At 46.3% G+C, this 20,971-nt stretch overlaps 1 protein-coding gene across 4 annotated transcripts in view; it reads right to left on the bottom strand.

The window, feature by feature from the left end:
- Positions 1-20,971, bottom strand: part of CADM1 (cell adhesion molecule 1) — a 770,283-nt gene that overhangs the window by 38,016 nt on the left and 711,296 nt on the right. For 2 of the 4 annotated variants that reach the window (XM_069614504.1, XM_069614506.1), the window contains one exon: positions 6,179-6,211. The exons of the other annotated variants lie outside the window; for them this stretch is intronic. In XM_069614504.1, coding sequence (XP_069470605.1) covers positions 6,179-6,211 — 33 coding nt within the window. The remainder of the gene's footprint in view (positions 1-6,178; positions 6,212-20,971) is intronic. 4 annotated transcript variants of the gene reach the window in all.

Below are 20,971 nucleotides of genomic sequence, written 5' to 3'. Positions count from 1 at the left end.
AATAGTTCAACGTTTAATTCTTAAACGCTTGCGAGCTATGGAAGACTGTTACGTGTGACCTACAGTGCGTGTGTTCATAGCGCATATATTCATTGCGCGTGTACGTGAGCAAAGACTGCTACGTGATTTCTACAGCGCGGGTGTTCACAGCGCGGGTGTTCACAGCGCGAGAAAAGACTGCTACGTGATTTCTTCAGCGCATGTTTTCATAGCGCGGGTGTTTTTAGCGCATGTTTTCTCCAGCACGTGTTCAAGTTTGCGCGAAAAGGTTTCTACAAACTTTGGACAAGTTTGCAAGTTCTTAAAGAGACTATGTATTTTAGTTTTTCGTGTGTTGGTTTAAAATTCATTTTTAAAGACAGAAGAACAGGATTCATTTAAGCCCATCATAACTGGAACAATATACAGTTTTTTTAAAGACAAGAGTCAAGGTTCTTAAGGCTACATAACTCAAAGGAGTTGCTGTTATCTTCAAGACCTTCAAAGCAAAATAAAGGTAGAAAGATTTTATCAGCAATTACTCCACTCTTCTCTAAGATCCTTAAAGAGAAGAACCAGGTACAATTCTTACATTTTAGTTAAGGATATAGAGTTTCCAAAATCAAAAGGTTAGTTAAGTAATTTGAGGATTTTGTGTGTTTTTTTATGTATTCACTGCAGGTTCTGCATCAGCCATTCTAGACGTCGCCAGCCTGGTGTTTATGTTATCCACTTCCCCCTTTCCCTTTGGGGTGTAGTTAACAGAGCCGAGAGTAATCTGGTTCTGAGGATTACATTTCAGGGGGATTGTCGGAGGTTCAGTAGCTTCCTCTGACACAGGATTTCTCTCAGACTGATATGGTCATTAGCAGAATGTGGGCCAGCTCACTAAGGAAAGACTACTGCCCTTCCTCCAAGGCCCAGCCTTCAGACCACCTTTTTCCACGGACCCAGAAACTCTCGCATCAACCTACGATGTTGCCATCAAAGCAGCTATCAACTCCATTGCCCCACTAAAACCCCGTAAATACAAACCCACCACCCACTCCAACTCCTGGTTCACCCCAGACTTGCTCGCACTCCGAAACGAGAAAAAGGCAGCACTTACTCAGTGGCAAACGTCCCACACTGACAAAGACAAGCTGATCTTTAAAGCCTGCTCTACGGAGTACAAAAAAGCCATCACCCGGGCAAAATCCAAATCTTGTGAATCCAGAATTTCAGAAGCCCAATCCAGCACAAAATAAATCTTTGCAATTTTTAGGGAGCTAGAGACTCCTACTCCCACCCCCCAGAACTTCACCAAAGACAGCCTGGTGCGACGAAATTCAAACGGCAATGCTAACAAAACTGAGCCGCCTCCAAAGCAAAATACTAGCTACCAAACAAGCCCTGCCCAATACTCATATCCCTGTCCCACCACCAGCCCAAGACCCTCCCCAACCCTTCTCCTTCAAATCCATACAGGAAAAGGACATCATTAACATAATGAAGAACATCAAACTATCCAAATGTAAAGGTGATGCCTGCCCAGCCACTCTCATCAAGGACTGCACTGAAGCGCTTGCTCCCTTCATGACAGCATTTGTTAATGCCTCCTTCGCAACAGGGAAAGTCCCCACCTCCCTCAAGGAAGCATGGGTCCGCCCCCTCTTAAAAAAAACCAACTCTCGATCCCACCTCCCCCAACAACTATAGACCCATCACCACTGTCCCTTTCCTCCTCAAAATACTGGACAAAGCAGCCTATCTGCAGGTTCAGCACTTCATCGAAGAAAACAAACTCCTGGGACTCCGCCAATCTGGCTTCCGCCCGAGACATGGGACTGAAACCGCCTTACTTGACCAAAAAACCAAATGGACGATGCCAGAGACATGGGCAAACCAGCTCTTCTCTTACTCCTTGACTTATCTGCAGCGTTCGATCTCGTAGATCATGACGTCCTATGCCATCATCTCTCCTCCACTGCCAAGTTCTCCCCTGACGCCACAGCATGGATCACCTCCTTCCTACAAGACAGAATCATGCAGTATTCTCTGACTTAGCCTCTGCCTCACCCACTATCATACTCTTTGGCGTGCCCCAAGGCTCATGCCTCTCCCCCACACTCTACAACATCTTCACACGACCCTTCTTCCTCATCCTCGACGCTATGGGTATATCCTACACTAACCACGCGGACGATACCCAGATCCTCCTTACCCTCACAGGCAACTACGACACTGACTCCATGACCCTTAACAACCTCTACAACACCATCCAAGCCTGGATGGCAGACAATGGACTATGCCTGAACTCTAACAAGACAGAACTCCTACTGGTAGGTTCCCCCAAAACGCTGAAAAAACTTGACTCCCAATTCAGTCACTTCACCATCGACACCATCAAAATACCTGTTTCAGACTCAGTCAAAACTCTTGGAGTCTATCTAGACTCTAACCTTTCCATGGACAAACAAGTCAACGCCATTGCCTCCTCAGCCGCATATCATGCTAAACTGATCAACGCAGTCAGGCCTTTCCTCTCCAAAGAGAGCTGCACAAACATAGCCAGAGCCATCACCGGCTCCAGGCTAGACTATTGCAACGTACTCTTCCTAGGAACTTCAAAAAGAAACGGAGAGGCTACAAGTCATCCAGAATAGTGCTCTCCGAGCAGCCCAAGGTATTGCCAAAAGGGACCACATCTCGGAAGCCAGAAAACTAGCCCACTGGCTCCCAATAAAGGAGAGAATAATTTTCAAAGCGCTCACACTGACACACAAATGCATCCATCTCACTGCCCCCGACTACCTCTCACAAAGAATCCACTCCGTCGCCTCTACAAAACCAACAAGATCACCCTACACCAACATGCTCTCTGTGCCACTAGTAAAAAGATCCAGAGCAGGTGGATCCAGCTTCCCTTATCTCGCACCCACTCACTGGAATGCCCTACCTCCCACCATCCGCAGTGAGCCCTCCCACCTCGCCTTCCGCTAAGCAATGAAAACCACCCTCTTCTCATAAGGTCCCTCGCAGCAGCATGAATACCAACCATAGGACCCACTGCTTAAGTTGTATTGACCAACCGCATAAGCTGTAATGATGACCATGTTTGTACCTATCTGTAATATGCCAATTACTGATACCATGCCTGTAACTAAGCTCATGCAAGTAACAGCGCCTCAATGCCCCTGGACTGCCTGCGCGCTATATAAATTTAAATAAATAAATGCTACAAAGGCCACACGGTACTAGTGCACATCTACACGGAGACGGCTAATGCAAGCCACATAATCAAAACACAGAACTATGTTCCCAGGGTGGACTGGCTCATCCCAAGGTATCGGCAATGGTAGCTGTCATTACATCAAGGGAAGACTTACAGGACAGTAAGTTGTGTAACACGCCAGCTCACACAATTAAAGTGGTATTCCATTTGGGTACGTCAAATAAAGCAATAGGCAACACGTACCCTGCACGCCAATCTGCAACAGCTGCACTAGTTACAGCGTAAAGGCATATCATGGGTAAGCAGGCAGAATGAGGTCACCTGAGGCCTGGCCCATTGCCCACAAACACCCAATTTCACCTTTTACACCCCTTACTCGCTTAAAGCACGGGCTACTGTAGCTGAAATCACTACTAAACACTTATTAGAGGTTTGTGCGAAGTACAGCAGTTCTATAACCTTCTGCTTCCAATGCAAGCTGGTCATAGCTGTGCAGAACACAACGCTTCTATGTGAACACTTTACTAGGAAATGTGTGTCCTGCCACCAACTCCATTAAGATCCTGCGCTTGAGTTAGAGGAAACTCCTTTCATGAAAACATTCCAAGCAGGATCTTGAAGCAAGAAGCGATCCAAAAAACATAGATGGTAGTTCAAGTACACACAAGTGTGGCACAAGAAAGACTGCTTTCTTGAGGACATATTTCTTTGAAATGCATCTGAACACTTACAAAGGTATTTTCAAGACGACGAATAATCGCAAGTTCAACTTGGAGGCTGAAGTGAAACATTCAGAAAGGAAACTGGAGAAACTAAGAAGGGTTGGGTGTGAGGATAGGATTGGGGGGGCAGCTGCAAATATACTAAAGACATTTGAGAATCGCTTTACAAAAAATAACCAATTAGGCAGTTTAAAAACAAAAGTCAATTTAGCTTTATGGGAGGCAAACCAGGTACTATTTTAACTTTAATTTAAAAAAAAAAAATACATTTAAAAAGAAACTTGCAAGATCAGTTCCGAAACCAAACTAAAAGCTTAAAGGGTCTGGGCTCAATAAAAAAAAAAATACTTTGAGTCTATCCAATACTCTTGGTTTTCGATCTCCGCCCAACCTCTCGTTCGTGACCTCATGACGCCAATCAGAATGCACCTTACATTTTGCGTCATATGCACCTTTCAAACATTTGCTCGAGGAACCCTGGGTGGAATTTCAGCACCGCGGTGGGATTCTTTTAAATGCCAAACATATGTGCATATTTAGCAGGCGGTCTCGCACCCAGGCAGAACTCCCACCATCCCACACTTTGGTGCATCCACAGTACTAAAATGTTATGCCACTTTGACCATGAGAAACAATCCGGTTCCATGTTTAGAGGCATCCACCAAAAATATTCCAGGGAATAACTGCAACACAGGGTTTGGGGAGTTCCACCCACGGCTGGGAATTTCGGGGTACCAGCAGCATTACGATCAAGGGGAAATGCAGGTTACAAAGACCAAGGAGTTTACCTCTTACCTTTCAAGCCAAGACCATTCTTGACAGCAACACCAAAGAGCCGTTCAGTTTAGTAGAATCACCCATACACACCCCCCCCCCGTCCGCCCCAATCCCTCATCCCACCCAACTCAGCAATAGCTCAGACATGGGAAGACTGCAAAGGCCCAAACCCTGCAATAATGAAAAATGTGGACTCTGGAGGGATTGTCCAACTTTTGTTATCAATTCAACATCACCAATCATGCAGATAGGAGTCTTCGGTGGAGCTTGGGCAGCTTCCCCTATAACATTACATGCACAAAGTCAACTCCTGATGGTCCTTCAGGAACGAGCACTGGACCCAAACAAATGCGAGTAGCCGGACCAAGAACAGAGGTTCGATTAACCCAGAGAACCACCACCCATCCAACAAGTAGTGGCAACTGATCCTTGGTCATTCAGGCAGCCTTACTTTAGTCTGGGGGAAGCCTGTCCCATTAAGGAAACGTGCACATGCGTTCAGAGTGCTTCACATACATGCTAAGTCTGGGCAGACGCTTGGCAGGTAAAAAACCAATGGTCAGACATCTCTTTGGAATAATTACAAAAATAAAAACTCCAGCAAGGCGTACCCGAGAAAGGGCAGAGAAGAGTCTTCTCTAAGGACTGTAATCAAGTGGGCAGGATGGTGAGGGGGCACATTTGAAGCCATCAACATGGGTAGTCCCACCACAAGTCTTTAAATTCAGTACCCATGCTAACTGGACACAGCATTCAAATATGAATTACAAGAGGACCTGATCCACGAATACAACTCAAGAATACACCAGGATGGCAATTTTTTGTAGAGCATGGCTTTTTTTAAAGCAGAAATATGATGGTGACCAGTTACTTAATGGGTGACCAGAAGTTGTAGGATAACACACCCAAGTCATGGAAACCAACCATCAACTTTGGATTGCATCATTGGGAATAGGTGGCATGCCACATTTGTAAAGGTCACTGTCGGCACACCCAGAGTAGGTATTGTTCAATAATACGTGCCTTCACAGTACGATAGCCTTTTTTGCCAATGCAGGAAAATCTAGACATTGCATGATCTGGCTTCAAATACTTAATACATCCAGGGACTTGGATCAAATGTTTTAGATGGATCTATGCGATTATTGCGATGGCCGAAAATGCAGAATTTTTTAAAAACACTTTTACACCAGATTTGCGGGTGAGACCCCCGCAACCCTCCCCATATTAATATATTCTATACCCCCCACATATATATGTGGTGTAAAGGGGGGGTCAAAAATAAATCCGCATTTTCGTCCGTTTTAAGTGTGAGGGCGACATTTTGGTACAATTCCTTTTAGATTTATTTTAGAACAGAGTGTTTTTGGCATCAGCCCACTTGACAGACAGGAGCCCGAGAAGACCCCCGATTTCCCACTCTACCCTGGGCAAGCCTTGCTCTACTGCAGGTGCGAAGCTAGATAAACAGGAACGTGGTACCAACCGTGAACCGCTGGCTCAGTCGTCGCAGTGGAGTCTACACACAGGCACAGAGGAGTGGAGGAAGGGAGGAAACAGGAGGAACGGCATGCAAAAAAAGGGAAAAATGGAAAAAAATGGAAACAGATAATATAATGAGCAAGCTTTTTAGAGAACATTGCGTGACGAGCAATCATAAATGAGGGGCACAAAGCATACGAGAGCGAGGTGCACTGCGACAAGGCATGCCCCTAGCACACATCTGCGAGCGGAAAACACACAAGACTTCTGCCATCAAAATGGTGTCGGGGGTGGGATTCAAACTGTCAGGAATGCAAACCGAGGGGGGAAGCTGTTTTATAACCACTGGTCTCTCTAGGTAGTAGCTAAGGGACTTGCAGCTTCTGGTCACTGGCCCAAAATGCAAGTGAGCAAGGTTACAGAATCTGCCATCGACACCACAGCCGATGACTAGCATCTCCCATCTCTATGTACTTGCCGTCAAGGACGCACAGACCAGAATTCACTCTACTGCACTGTTGGAAGACGCCAGTCCAAACGCTGGCTATCCACATTCTCTCGAGCTAGGCCTGTGCTTTAAACAATGAAAATCAAATAAACAGGGCATATAAAGCTTTCCATGAAAGTTGAACATGCCCAATATTCCAGAGCGGGCATTCGGCTAGTTGCCAGAATCTCAGAACGGATTTATTTCCAAAGCAGAATTTATGATGTCATGGTTGACTAAGTCCACCATCTGACTAATCATGTTGGGTCCTATGTAATGCCACAAAAAGGGCAGTCTTCGTCAACTGTACATGCCACATTGATACAATGGCCAATTATCCAGTGAAGATGTTTGCATCAGTTTGAGTTTCATGCTATATAGGCAACAGTTCAGGCTAATAAGGCTTCAATAGTCCACAGAAAGCAGATGCGTGTCCAGGATTCATTAGCAGGTCATCAGTTAATCTACAGGAACACGCTCCTCAGGAAGTGGGAATCCACCACGGCCTCACATTGTTTAGAGAAAGGCAATGGCCGCCAAAGCCGTCTTCATGAGTTGGCTGCCTCTGAATCACGTGGGCTTACATTCACACTATGGTGAACCCTCCACCATGCCCCCAAACCAAGGTTTGGCCAAATGTTGGCCCCGCAGCATTCCTGATCCTCCCCCCTCCCCCCCCCCCCCCCCACGCCCCGCCCCCTTCAAGCCAGATCTTGCTAATGCTAATACTCTCTTCATGTGCCACTAGGGGTGGAGGCAGAAAGAAGGCAACTGAGTGGTTGGATGTGTTTGAAGATAAGAGGGCCAATGTCCTACTGCTTAAAGGCTGGCAGTCCCTCCAATAATAAATTGACTAACTGCATAAAGGAAACAAGACCCCAAACAGTTCCCCCTTCGGTTTGCATGATGTCCCGACAAGCTGTATGTGAACGCTGGACTCTACATGTGCAGTTTTCAGCACTGCGATCCGTTTGCCAGCCTCTCCATCTCCAATTGATAGACCCGGGCAGGAGTAGGCAGACATTTGCAAATATCATGTTCCTGCGCATGAGGATGGACATTCACAGCGAAGCAGAACACACACACAACACCATACACTATTCAAAGCTTCCATGCTAGAAATACCAAGGCAAAAACAGTTCAAACAAAAACAGGTTCTGTTCACCAAGACTTAGTGTGTGAAGCAAGCTCACGTCCATCCCCCACTGCACATTCCCTGCACCCCAAAACACAGATCAGGGAGTGTGCATGTTGAAGTCATCGCTTCTCTTTACCCTGAAAAGGGTGGGCCTTCATTCAAAGGGATTGCACAGAACTGACGATGCACCAGTCGAGGGGCAGCTTCATAAACCTGGGGCAATCGTTTGTGCAATGGAAGGGGGCAATACAACTGGGCAAATGAATTCAAACAGTTTACCATTGATCATACTCCCTTCCTTGCCCTCACCCAAACGAATAAAGTAAATTCTACCCGAGGGCAGAATGGCACATCGCCAAAGACCAACATAGGCGCATGGACATGGTTGTAGCGTGCATCGGGCATATACAGGACCAAGGGCTAGATTGGGTAAACTGCAACAGATGTTGGAACAGCAGCAAGGGCACAGGGATCGAAGTCTTCGGTTAACAATCGGGGAGACCAGTGTCGTTTGTATGGAGCGATTGATGCCTGTGGAAGAAAGCTCTGCCAGTTATTTGCGGAATGGAATTGCTAATATGTCCATGCAGAAGCATCTGTTTGTCTCAATGCACATCTGTATGCATCGATGAGAGTCCTGGCTCCCGAGGTATGGAGGATTATCAGAGCAGAGTCTAGGGCACCTCTCACTGCCTCGTGGGAATAGTATGGATGCCCAATGCTCTGAGGCTGCCAAAAGCAGCCGTGTGTCAATCCAGATGTTTCAGCAAGAGGAAGATGCGGTGCCCACCACCAGGAGGCACACAGTGGTCCACCGATCTTCCAAATATCAAAAGTCACGATTTAATAGAAGAGGTAAAATGATTGATGTATTTAATATTCTAACAAACCACTCCCACAGATCTACGTTGAGCTTAACCAAAGATCCGGGGACGTGCAGCGAGGTAACAGACGGTACGGCTGTGGCAGGTGGGGCTTAAGATTCTCAAACACCTCACACTGCTAAAAATATATCCAGGAAGACCGACATGAAATCATTTTAGCAAGGAACTGTACAAAGACTTCACACAAATATGTCAACACTAGATTTAGGAGTAAATGAATCCCTCGATAGAATATGTGACCACTACTTACCGAACTATTCCTAAGTCTGTATTACGGGATGAAGATAGTAGGATATCCAGCATAGAAGCCGATGGCTCAATTACACCTTTGAACTGCAGCACTACCGTATTGTGCAATACTTACATGCAATATTAAAACGTTCATAACATTAAATGCATTTAACACATGTTTCAATAGGCGGTTTCATTGAGATTTCCCGTTTGTGGGGGGGTTCTGAAAAACTCCCCTATTTTGCCAGAAAGTTAGCTCACATCAGAACGGCGTGGCACCCATGTAAGACTTGAACCCCAGCAGGGACCAGAGAGTCATTAACCCTTCTGGACTATTTAGAAGGTTATGCGAGCACAAGCAAGACCACCTAAAATGTAAAATGGGGGCAAATCAATATAGTGGGTGAAGGTTGAATGAAACTGGAGCTGAAATACTGCCTAACATTAATCACCATCACTTTAGTGTTCGCTGCCCCCACTTCAGCATTGGTTGCAGCACGCGACACATTTAGGGGGACGAGTAAAAAAGATGAAGCAATAGTGGTGATGTGGATGAAAAGCCCCAGGGAAGCGGTAGGTAGGGTATGAACTAAAGTTGCATTCACTGAGGGATTTAGATAGGCCGGGGAAGAAAAGAATCATTGAAGATTCAAAAGTCTGAACACTTGTTCGCAAACCATTCGTGCTTGCATGCACACCAGGGGTAGGATGATTGCACTTCACCAAAGCCCAGTTTTTGGCCTTCATTAGAGAAGGCCCCACCCTAGGGCCACTTTCTCATTGCAGGCCTTGAATAACAATTCAGTTCAATGCCTTCTTAAGCGCACATCCCAACTCTGCAACACTGCTCTACACTAACCAGCATGCACCCGTCCGTGCATGTGTGGAATCATTGTCCGGTTGGAAGGTTGAAAGAGCTGGCAAGTCTCAACATGCCAACTCATACTAATCCTCATTGCCAACCGCGGAAGAAGGTGATATTACAGAGGCTGGATAAGAGGTGAATTCTCTGCAGCCAGAGGAAAGGACAAGGCCATTGACTAGTGGGTTGGTAGTGACTCTGCCATTCAATTGGGTCCAGAATGATCACGTTGGGCATGGACCACCGCTATTTCTAAGGAAGCTTCTGCAGGACGTGATGGAGCAAATACTCATCACTTCATAGCAGTAAAGTATGGATGCTCTCGGCCATCGTGGTTAGGACGCTTTCATAAACTGAATACTAAATATGCTTTGGATGTTGTAGTTAGCCCAGATTGTCTAATATTCTTCCAATGGCGCAGTAAGACCAGCAATGCCCGCTCCTCCACTCCATCCGATTGGTTCACGGTTGGGGAGAATTTTAGAGGGGGGGGGTGGAAGTATTGGCTCGTGATGGGCCTCCACTATCTGATCTTGTGCTGTAAATTCTATAGACATCCAGGAGTCTTCCCAGTCGGTCAGCATCGTGAACCCAACAGTTGCGTAATCCACAGATGGCTACAGTCCCGACGGGATTGTGCTTTGGTGCTACACAATGTGCATGCAGTGCTCAGTTTGCATGATGTGCTCGGTCTCCACTGGAGTTCATTCTAGCACATCCACATGTTTTGCAAATAACTCAAATGCATCCAATGACATGTAGCAGATTGGTTCGAGAACTTCGATTGGAACTTCAGATCAGGCCACACTACTCCTTTCTTCTGCAGCTGAGGGCTTGGGGGAGGTGCTGAAAATATTTACTCTTGTAACCAACTTTCCTTCTTAGAACTTAGAATCTTCTAGAACTTGTTCTAGATTTTCTGTTGCATCTATTCTGCTCGGAAGTATAGAGATAATGTTGCTGAAATGTCTACTCTGCATCACATCTGGAGTGGTAGGTCCCCAACCTCGAATACCTCCAAATCCATTGCTCTGCTCATTGGGATGCGGCCCACAAGTTGTGTACATGCTTTTTTCATTGGCATTTTTCAACAAATAGCCTAACAGTTCGATCATTAACGTAATTACAAATAAATGCTAAGTAAACATTTTTAGGTCAGAGGCTCAAGCAAGCCTACGGAAGTGGGTCCACTTAATCTTTTACAAACCCTACCCCAGCAGAAACCAGTGAAATATTCCTGAAGTGCGCAAGAAAGCATTCAGACCCCTGGGTAGACCCATCGTCTCAGGTTGCAGCGCAATTTGAGTTATCAAATTTAATAAACACACCTGCAATCCCTTGCCCAGAGTATCTTCAGGGTTCCTAAAGGGTGCTGGGGATGTACTGAAATATCCAATGGATAACTTGATCCCAAATTAATCATGCTGGATGTCAAAGCATGTATATACCAATATCTCACCAGATGAGACCCTGAGAGGAGAAATAACTTGGATTAACTGTGGGTAACCTACAGATTTTACGCTTTCCAATAAACCATACAACCTGTGACAAATTGAGGGTAATTACTTCTGCCCAAAGGGGAGCACCCTCCTGTGAGGCTATGCAGGTGAGCCAGCTCTGCAACAGCCCTCCCTAGGGGTCGAGGCAAGTGGGACCCAACCGGGAGAGAGATCCCCCTCACCCCACTTTGGGGACAATGACTCCCATTCCTGTAAGGGACTCCATAATGGCATCCAAGCTGTAAGCGATATTCAATCAACACTACAGCTAAGTCAATGCCTAGTCTGGGACGCTGAGGAAAACCCTTATTGATGTATTTTTATATCCAGTTCAGTACTCTGGATGACAACCCTTGTATAACACCCCCTCTTAGAATCCCCCTGACCCCACCGAGCCAAGAAGTAGGTTTGTTTTGCAAATTAAAAGGTTTATTTGAAAAATTAAGATATATATCACACTTATAATAAATTAATAATTGATATCACACTTATGGGTATAATGTTGATCAACAATGGGTAATCTGGCACTAGCACACTTCTTTACAATCAATGAGGAGTTAGTATAGGATGGATAAGGTAGCAAAATACATTTATGGTTTCAAGGGAAAAGCAATGAGGAATAAAATGCAGTACAGAAATAACTTGATATGATTTTAGCAAAAGATAAGATAATCACTTTTTCTCTGGCAATTCACTCCCCCCCTCTTTTATGCAATATAAAGAGATGGAAAGAAGAACACAGTTCTCAGGAATGCAATCAAATACAATACGAAATTCAGTTCCCCCCCAGCAAGCTTAGAGGAAAACAGGTAGAAGTTTGAAACACAGGCCCAAAATGCTTTGCATGTGATGACAATGAAGTGAGAAATGTGCTAAAATGCTTTTAATTCCTCTAGAGATTCAGGGTGGGTGATATCTAGTTTATATTAGTTCAGGCTCACTTTAGCAATGCTCTATGAATGATTGTCAGGTTGCACATGAATTTCAGCAAGCAAAGCAAGGACAAATATGTTTACATGTGGCTGAAATTGAGCAAAAAGTCAAATCGCAGCAAACTTAGTTGCGTGCGTCGAGTGCGATTACGGAGGCACTATAAGGAGTAGAATCTGAGCTTTAAGAAAAGTTAAATTTCGCTCCTAGCACAAACGGTTCCGGAGATACGGCCGATTTTGTGAAGGTAGTTTTTCGGATTTGAAATTTTAAAGCTCAGAATGACAGATGAGTTTTCAGTTTTAAAGATGACAGAATGACAATTCTAGGAGGCAGTTCTAATAGTTAAAATAATCTAATTCAAACTATTTTAGCCTAAGAGATTGGTTCTGCAAAGTTCTGCTAGGTACTCCCAATATAAATTTGAAATCGCCCTCGTCACGGATCTGGTCAACACGTCCAGCGGCGGTTCTCTTTACTCGGCGGGTCAATCAGGCACCGGTCCTGCTCACAGCGATCCGGATCTCTGGTTCTGCTCACAGCGGTCTGGGTCTGGTCTAGTCTGCGGTTCTGGCAAAAGTTCTTGGCAAAGAATTCAAACAGCTTGCCCGGCTGTTGAATAGTTTGATTAGGTTTGCTGGATTCTGAAGGCCTGCTCAGAATACTTTTGCTTGCAGTGGGCCTTCTAGGATCAAAGTTCTGTAGTCTATGGGTCTCTGGTTTTGGTCTTTGTCTGGATGGGATGTCGGCCGTCAAAATGCTCCGCAGAAATGGAAAATGAATGTCTCTACCTGTCCCAGCAGTCTATGTGTTTTGGAAGTGGGTGTGTGCGTGGCATAAATGAGCCTGCCCCTCTCTACTTGTCATTGGCCCAGTTCTCCCCTCTCCCTTGATTGGGGAGCTGGGTTGGGTGTCATCTTTATGGCTCACAGAAAGACACTCCTTTTGTCAATGTGCACACAAATCTATTTCTGATCCAAATACATATTTCCCAGATACACAATTTGTTGAAATTACATGTACACATTATATATTCCGTATGGTCCATGCTTGTCCGCCTCTGATCTTCCTGGGGGCTCGCATTCAAAAATGACAGTTTGCGCTTTTTGGTCGGTTTACCAAAAATTACACAAATGTGCGCAAGGAGTATGGACATTAATTGATGAAGTGTCAGATTTTTAACATGGAGACATTTGGAGTAAGACCCTATTTTCCGCTAGCAACCCCCCAGAATACACCACAGGGTCCCAACACCTCTTAAAATGTGCACGGAAAAATCCCAAGAATAATGATATTTATATAATTTTGACCAGTCCGCACTATGAGTTATCTATCTTTTTAAAATTATGCCCTGGTCAAAAAGGGGTGTGGCTTCCCACATCACATGGTGGAATAACTGGTTTATCCACTTCCCCCAAGCTCAGCTTGCTAGCAGAGGCACTGTCCCTCCCAGTTTCCCCCAAGAGGAAGCCATTTTACGACCCCCCCCAATATAACATTTGCCTGAGCCCAGGACAGGGCTTTGTTCAACCTCCTGCAGTCAGCAGGTACCCCTCCCTTAATTCAATCAGAGAGGTGGCATCTCCTTTTTGCAGGGGCAGCAGGATGCAGCTACGCCTGGGAAGAGTGGCTGAGCAGGTTTCTCCTGTCGGGGGTAGTTGTCAGGCAGAATTCAGCTAAATGTCACTTTAGTTCCCCGTTTAAATCAAACAAACCATTTTTACATATACATTAAATAATTACTTCCTTCAAGTCATTTCAGAATAGTTTTACATTGTATCCACCTCTTAGCAAGTCTTTCCTTGGCCTGGTTTGGGTTCCTCTGTTCAGTTTTACACAAAAGTCTGGTGGTTTTAAAACGCCGGCTTTCTGATAGTGGCGAGTACCGGTATTGCATCCATTTTTGGGATCGGTCTTGAATTACTGCATTTCAATAGAGTGGTCTTTTGCTTGGTAGTATAGGACCCTTGCTTAACATTGTTTTGATGGCATCCTTACAGTAGAGTGGTGATGTGAAACCCCCCACAAGAAGGTTGTATCTTTGGAGTGGTCTTGTGCCAACTGCGCAGTTCTCCTGGATTCTGGCGTGAATGTGGGCAGCGATAGCTCATCCCCCACATCCACACAGTCTATTGATTTAGTTTGTTCTGGGATAGAATAATGGGCGGCGACAGCTCATCCCCACATCTACCCAGTCCATTGATTCAATATGGGTCAAAACCCTTGACAAACCCTCCCCCCCCCCCCCGCCCGACAGCGCTTTGATTCGAGTCGAGGGGAAGTCGGGTGCAAAGGATGTTTTGAGCCCTGTGCTGGTATGTCCGCATTATCTTCTTCCAATTCTGTAGATGGCACAGTTCAGCATCTTTTCCTCCACCCAGTTGGATCGATCGGTTCTCCTCGCCGGTCCTAATGGGAATATTGGGCGGTACCCCGGGCCCCTCGGGTCTCTGCTCCCAGTCGTCTTCCTTGGTCAGTCTCCATGGTTTCCTCTCTCCTAGGATGATAAAGCAAAAGCGGCAATACCTATTCATAGACATTTTTCCACCACTATTGATCTAGTGGGGCGGCATGTACATTTTATAACTCAATAGACATAGCATTCTTCTTTTGAAAAACACAATATAATTCAGAGACAGTCGCTTACAAGAGTCATAATATCTTAGAAACTAAATGTGGGAGGTTTTAGGGTTGGAACTGAATTACTCTGGAGCAGCTCCTTCTGGGATTCCAGAGGATTCCTCCAGTTGTTGCAGAGTGTGCCTAGGATGGCAACACTTTAGCTGATTAATATGGACCCACTTGTCTTCCCCTTCTGCCAAACTGCCTTTGGGATGGGGATCTCGTGTGCAACAGGGGAGATTTTGTCTACAATTTCAAACAGTACCTTCCATGTAGGCAAAAATGTTCTCCGTTTGGCCTGGTTCCTTTGGAAATTGTATAGATGGACCCGGTCCCCCACCTCGTATACTTTCCTGGTGGTTTTCAGGTTGTAGTGGGTCTTCGTGCTATCAGCTGATCTTTCTAGATTCCGCTGAGCATAGGCAAAAGCATGTTGGAGGTGTGTCCTTAAATTCTCCACATACTCATGAGTTGTGGAGGCATTTATCAACGTTTGCTCTTGGGTTCTGTAGAGCAAATGCTGGGGAAGCACCATCTTGCGTCCAGTCATCAACTCAAATGGTGACATTTTAGTTGCAGATGAAGGGGTAGATCTGATGGCCAGTAGGACCAGAGGTAGTCGGATATCCCAACTTGGCCCAGAATCTGCCACAAACTTTTTTAATATGCTCACAATGGTTCGGTTGTATCTCTCCACTGCTCCAGAAGAAGCTGGCCTGTAAGCAATGTGTAGCTTCCTTTTAACCCCCAGTATCTCCCACATCTTTGTCATTACTTCACTGGTGAAGTGGCTACCTCTGTCTGACTCAATCCATGAGGTAGACCAAAACGGGAAAAGATGTGGTTAATCATCAGGGCAGCTGCTGTTTCTGCCTTGCAATTTTGGGCCGGAAGACATTGCACCCACTTGGTAAACAAGCATGTAACGGTCAACATGTACTTGTTTCCTCTAGACGAGCGAATTACAGGGCCTACAAAGTCGATTTGCAAATCTGACCATAGCAGTGTCATCCCCCTCTTTTGGAGAGGCGCACGGTGTGCGAGGGATGATGGCTGAAACTGTGCGCACACACAAGACACCCCTTCAAGTATTGGGTGAGGTCCTGCCCCATGTGTGGCCAGTATGCAATCTCTCTTAAGATCTCAAATGTTGTGTGAAACCCCCTATGACCGGCGGTGGCCGCATCATGGGCGTGACTTAACATCAGGCTTCGGAATGAGGTAGGGACCACTCACTGATCATGGCCAGCTTGGGATTTCCTTACCAACAAACAGTCTTGGATTCGGAACCTTTTTGGACATTTCATCAACACTCTTAGGTCCTCCTTTCCAATGTAATCGGTATCTGTCAGGGGAAAGTTCTCAGGGTCCTCAATGTGTTGGTAAAACTTACCAATGATTGGATCCTCCCTTCTGAGCTGTAATCAAATCAGCATCAGGGGTCTCCTTACTCCACTGTGCAGTTGAAAGATCATTGTGAGCATTTGTCTGGGACCTAGTGATAGCAGTGACCTGGATTTCCCCCAACAGGGAATCTATTTCGATTAGATCCCCTTGGATGGCCCCGGTTTTGGCCAGCTGATCAGCTAAGTCATTTCCAGTTTTGTCTGGTCCCTCTACTTTGGAATGACCCTTGATCTTTTTCCAGTAGATGTCATCCCATTCGATGTGACCAGATCATCAATATTTTGGATTAACTTCCCAGGTTTCAGGGGTTTGTTATTAGCACATAACATGCCTCTGGTTTTCCAATTAACCAGGTGCTCCACGAACCCGTTCCGTACATAATCCGAATCTGTGATTATGACCAGTTCGTGGAGTTGATGTTGGACAGCAGTGAGGATGGCCTGATGCACAACCATCAACTCTGCCACCTGACTACTTTGGGGACCAATTTTGTATCCAGCGGAGGGTTCTGGAGACTCCTTCACCCATGAATTCCCTACGCCGGCCACCAGTTCTTTCTCCCCATTGTCGTCAACATGGTACGAGCATCCATCCACAGACAGTGGGCATTCCCTCACACAGGTCTTCTTCAAAGACTTTGTGGGGGGAATTAAGGTATGCTTCCATGTTGTCCTTGATTTTTAGACTTTCGTCCTCGAGACAGTTTTCTCTGGCACAATCATGCAAGTCAGCCAGACCTTGCGCAAGGGGACTCTTCTTGTTTTGGCCATATCTGACCTCCACAGGAAAGCCTTGCATTGACAGAATCCTGGAAGTAATTCGGGAATTACTCACATTTCCGGCCCGGATTCTGTCACTTTGGAGATATTGCAGAGGCTGGTGTGGAGTCTCCACTAGGATGTGTTTCCCCTGGATAAACGGGCGGTAATTCTTCAATGCCCACACCGTTGCCAGGAGTGCCTTCTCACAATCGTTGAATTTTTCCTCCACAGAGGATAAAGGTTTGCTCGCATAGGAGATTACTTTATTGACCTTGTCATGCTTTTGGTATAATACTGCCGTCAAACACGTATTAGAGAACCCTGTCTCCAGGAAGAACTCCTTGTTTCTGACAGGGTAAGCTAGGCAAGGCGCTTGTGAGAGGCTTCTCTTGAGTTGTCTTACTGCCTCGGATTGTTCTGGAACCCATTCCCACTTGACCCCCCCCCCCCTTCAAGAGATGAATCAGGGGTCTAGTGATCTCTGCATATCCTTCAATGAACTTTCTGCTGTAATTAGTCAGTCCAAGGAGGCTCCTTAGTTCCCGCAGAGTTGTGGGATCCTTCAGTTTCTGAAGTGCTTCCACTTTCTTTTCCTGGGGACAGAGACCCTGAGGAGTAATCTCATGCCCCAAGAAAGTAACACGGGTTCTACACCACTGTGCTTTCTGAAAGGAAAGTTTTGCTCTGGCCGCCCTCAACTGTGTCAGAACATAACGGATCTCCGCTATGTGTTCCTCCACAGATGAATTTTTGATGAGTACATCTACATAAACCAGGTTACCCCCCGCACCCAGGTCGGGCATGGCCTTATGTAGGAAAATGTTGAATTCATTGGGCCTCATTACGACTCAGGCGGTAAGGGGTTTACGGCGGCGTAAACAGCGCCGACCCTTACCGCCTGAGTACGAGGTCCCTTAGCGCCATGGAGGTTTTAACACCTGCTTCTAGCAGGTGTTAAAATCCATGGCGCTAAGGGACCATGGAGTTAATTACGCCACCGTAATTTACGGTGGCGTAATTAACGCCTTCCCCACTCCCATTATGCCCTATGGGGCAAAAATGGGAATGGGGAAGGGTAAATGGGGATTGGGGACTTACCACCCCGCCGACCTCGGAATGGGGCGGTAAGTCCGCCTACCACCATGGCGTAAACATAGTTTACGCCATGGTGGTAAAGTCACGGCCCAGGCGGTAACTTACCGCCTGGGTCGTAATGAGGCCCATTGCCGGAGTTGAGGTATCCGAAGGGAGTCCGGGTCCATGTGTACTGCTGGCCCCCAAAAGGTAAAAGCCAGTTTGTATTGGTCCTCCCTACTGACAGGCACGGTCCAGTATCCATTGGTCAGGTCTATTGCTGTGAATACCTGTGACCCCTGGATCGAGGCCAGCCCTTGGTCAATGTAGGGCAGAGGCCATCGGGAAGTATGGACCCGTTTGTTGAGCTCCCTAAGGTCGGCGCAGAGTCTCCACTGGCCGTTTGGCTTCAATATTCCCAGCACCGGATTATTGAAGGTGCTGTGTATTGGACGGATTATTCCCCGGGACTCAAGGTTCTTAATTATTTCAGTAAGGGACTCCATGGATGCGAGAGGCAAACGATATCACTTCACAAACACTGGAGTCATGCCAGGGTCTGTGGGAATTGTGTGGATGTCGGTGCGACCACAGTCATATGAGTCTACCGCAAAGAGATCTTGGAAATCCAAGAAAACTTGTTTCAACTTTTGCTTCTGTTCCAGAGTCACAGGCATCAGCTAGGTTGACTCTCTCTTCCATCATCTGCCTGAAGCCTGGAAAGACTTCTGGTTTTGCTATCTCAGCGGCCTCCTCGAGCTGGGTGGAGAAGTCCCTGGTCAGAGTGCTGATTTGGACTGGAGGCTTCAGGTGGGAAAGGCAGCCCTCATGGACCTGGAAGATCACCTCATCCCTCCTGAAGTCACAAGTCACATCTTCCTTACCATAAGGGCAAGAAGTATACACCAGGAAGTTCCCCCCCCCCCATGCCGGGTGAAAATCCTGTCTGGTGGTGTATTGTCCTCACGGTCACTGTCAAACCAGTCCTTGGGGATTTGTCCTAACAGTTCATTTCCTAAATCAATGGAGAAATGTCAGTCATCAACCGCCATTCCAATGATGGTGGCTGCGGCTAGAGTAACACTCTGTAAGTCGCTGTTATCCACCTCTATTGGAATGGTGTCATGTTCTATGTTGACTAATGGTGTTGGGTTTACCCCTAACCCTTGCTGTTGGAGAGAAGCACTTAAATGAATATAAGCATCGGGGTTTTTCAATTTTTGTCAATTTCACTTCCAGGGAGAATTGTCGGGTCCTTTCTGGGATGGTGACTTCCTCTTTAAGCTGAATTTCAACTGCATAAGGTAGCAATTGAGCTGACCTAAATGCTTTTTCTGGATCAAAGCCCATGGGATTATCCGCTAATCGGGACCAAGCTTTGAAGTTTATTAGGTCCAAACTAATGGCAAAGCGATTGAGAATGTCACTGCCTAAGTAAAAGGCGGCAGTGACGTCTCGCACAACCCAACAATTATGGACTATGCTCTTGTTGCCAATGGAGATCGAGCATACACCTGCTTGGCAGGAGATGTTTCGAATTGGGTGTTTCCAGATCCATTTCCCATTTGTCTATCAGTTTGAATGTGGGAATGGCTGGATCTTTTGGGAGTTGGCGGAACATGGCTTCGCTGATGAAGCTCTTAGCGTTGTTCGCACACACTCGAGCGAGAACAGAGTCCTTCCCATCATTTAACTGAACAGGGATGAACAACTGCTCGCCAATTTGTTGAATATCAGCCAGGCTCTGAGCCGATTTCACATCTTTCTGGACTATAGGAGTGGGAGTGTCTGAATGTGGATTGGTAAAGAATTTCAGAGTGTTTCCTTCTAGTGTGGAATACCACCTTAAACTGGAAGGAAGGTTGATTTTCAGAAATAGAGAGGACCCCCCCCCAATCACCAGTCTGTTGTCCTACTGCTATTACTGTCACGTCTGGAATTTGGTTGTTCTGGAAGTGAAATTCTACTTGGTCAGATTTTTGTTCAACCATGTGGCAGGTGCTATTTAAACTAACATGGTTGACACTCGGTTTTAATTTTATTGGTTGGCTAGTCTGGGTCCAGAGGACCTTGTTTACACAATCTATTAGGGGTGACAACCTTCTCAGGAGGTCGTTCCCTAGTAAAAAAGGGGTGCCCTCTGGAGTCGCTATTATGACCGGGTGTTTCACCTTGTGTCGCCCAATTTTGATGTCCAAATCTACAATCCCCTCGACAGGAATTTCTTTCCCGTCAAAGTTCTGCAGTTGTCCAGGAAGAGAGGTGAGGAATGCAGTAATTTTCCCCCCTTCCTGCATTTAGTTCATCAAAGGCCCTTTTGGACAGAAGGGTAGCTTGGGATCCAGTGTCCACCAGTGCCAAAATTGTACCCTGCCCCTGTACTTGTACCGGGGCATAGTATCTTCCCTCCTTCTCCTCAAGGGGGCACAGATAATGCACATTTTTGGACAACTGGTGGGCTAATTTTCTGGTTTTGGACATGGCGAGAGAAGAGATTTGGGCAGAATTCTGTGAAGAGCCTGGGGAATCTGAAAGAACAAGTTGGCAACTGGAAATGGTTTCGGGTTCTGGGCCGCACCCCCCCCACCTTTTTGGAAGCAGTCATCAGGGTGGTTTGACCCATGGGATTTTGGTATTGTTGGTTCTGTGATAGAAAGATGGGCGGCGACAGCTCAATCGCCACATCTACCCAGTCTGTTGATTCGGTTTTAGGTTCCCCTGGTTCCGGTTCTGGGCCGCCCCTGCCTTTTTGGAGGCAGTCACCAGGATGGGTTTGAACCAGGGGTTTCCGGTATTGTGGGTTCTGGGATGAGATGATGGGCGGCAGTAGCTCAGTCTCCATATCTCCCCAGTCTGGATTGGAATCCCTTGGGACCCATTTTTCTTTGGGAGGAGTTCCCCC

The sequence above is a fragment of the Ambystoma mexicanum genome, chromosome 9 (genome assembly GCF_040938575.1).
Source record: "Ambystoma mexicanum isolate Mex_15411 chromosome 9, UKY_AmexF1_1, whole genome shotgun sequence".
Lineage (NCBI taxonomy): Eukaryota > Metazoa > Chordata > Amphibia > Caudata > Ambystomatidae > Ambystoma > Ambystoma mexicanum.
This window is presented reverse-complemented; position numbering and strand designations above follow the sequence as displayed.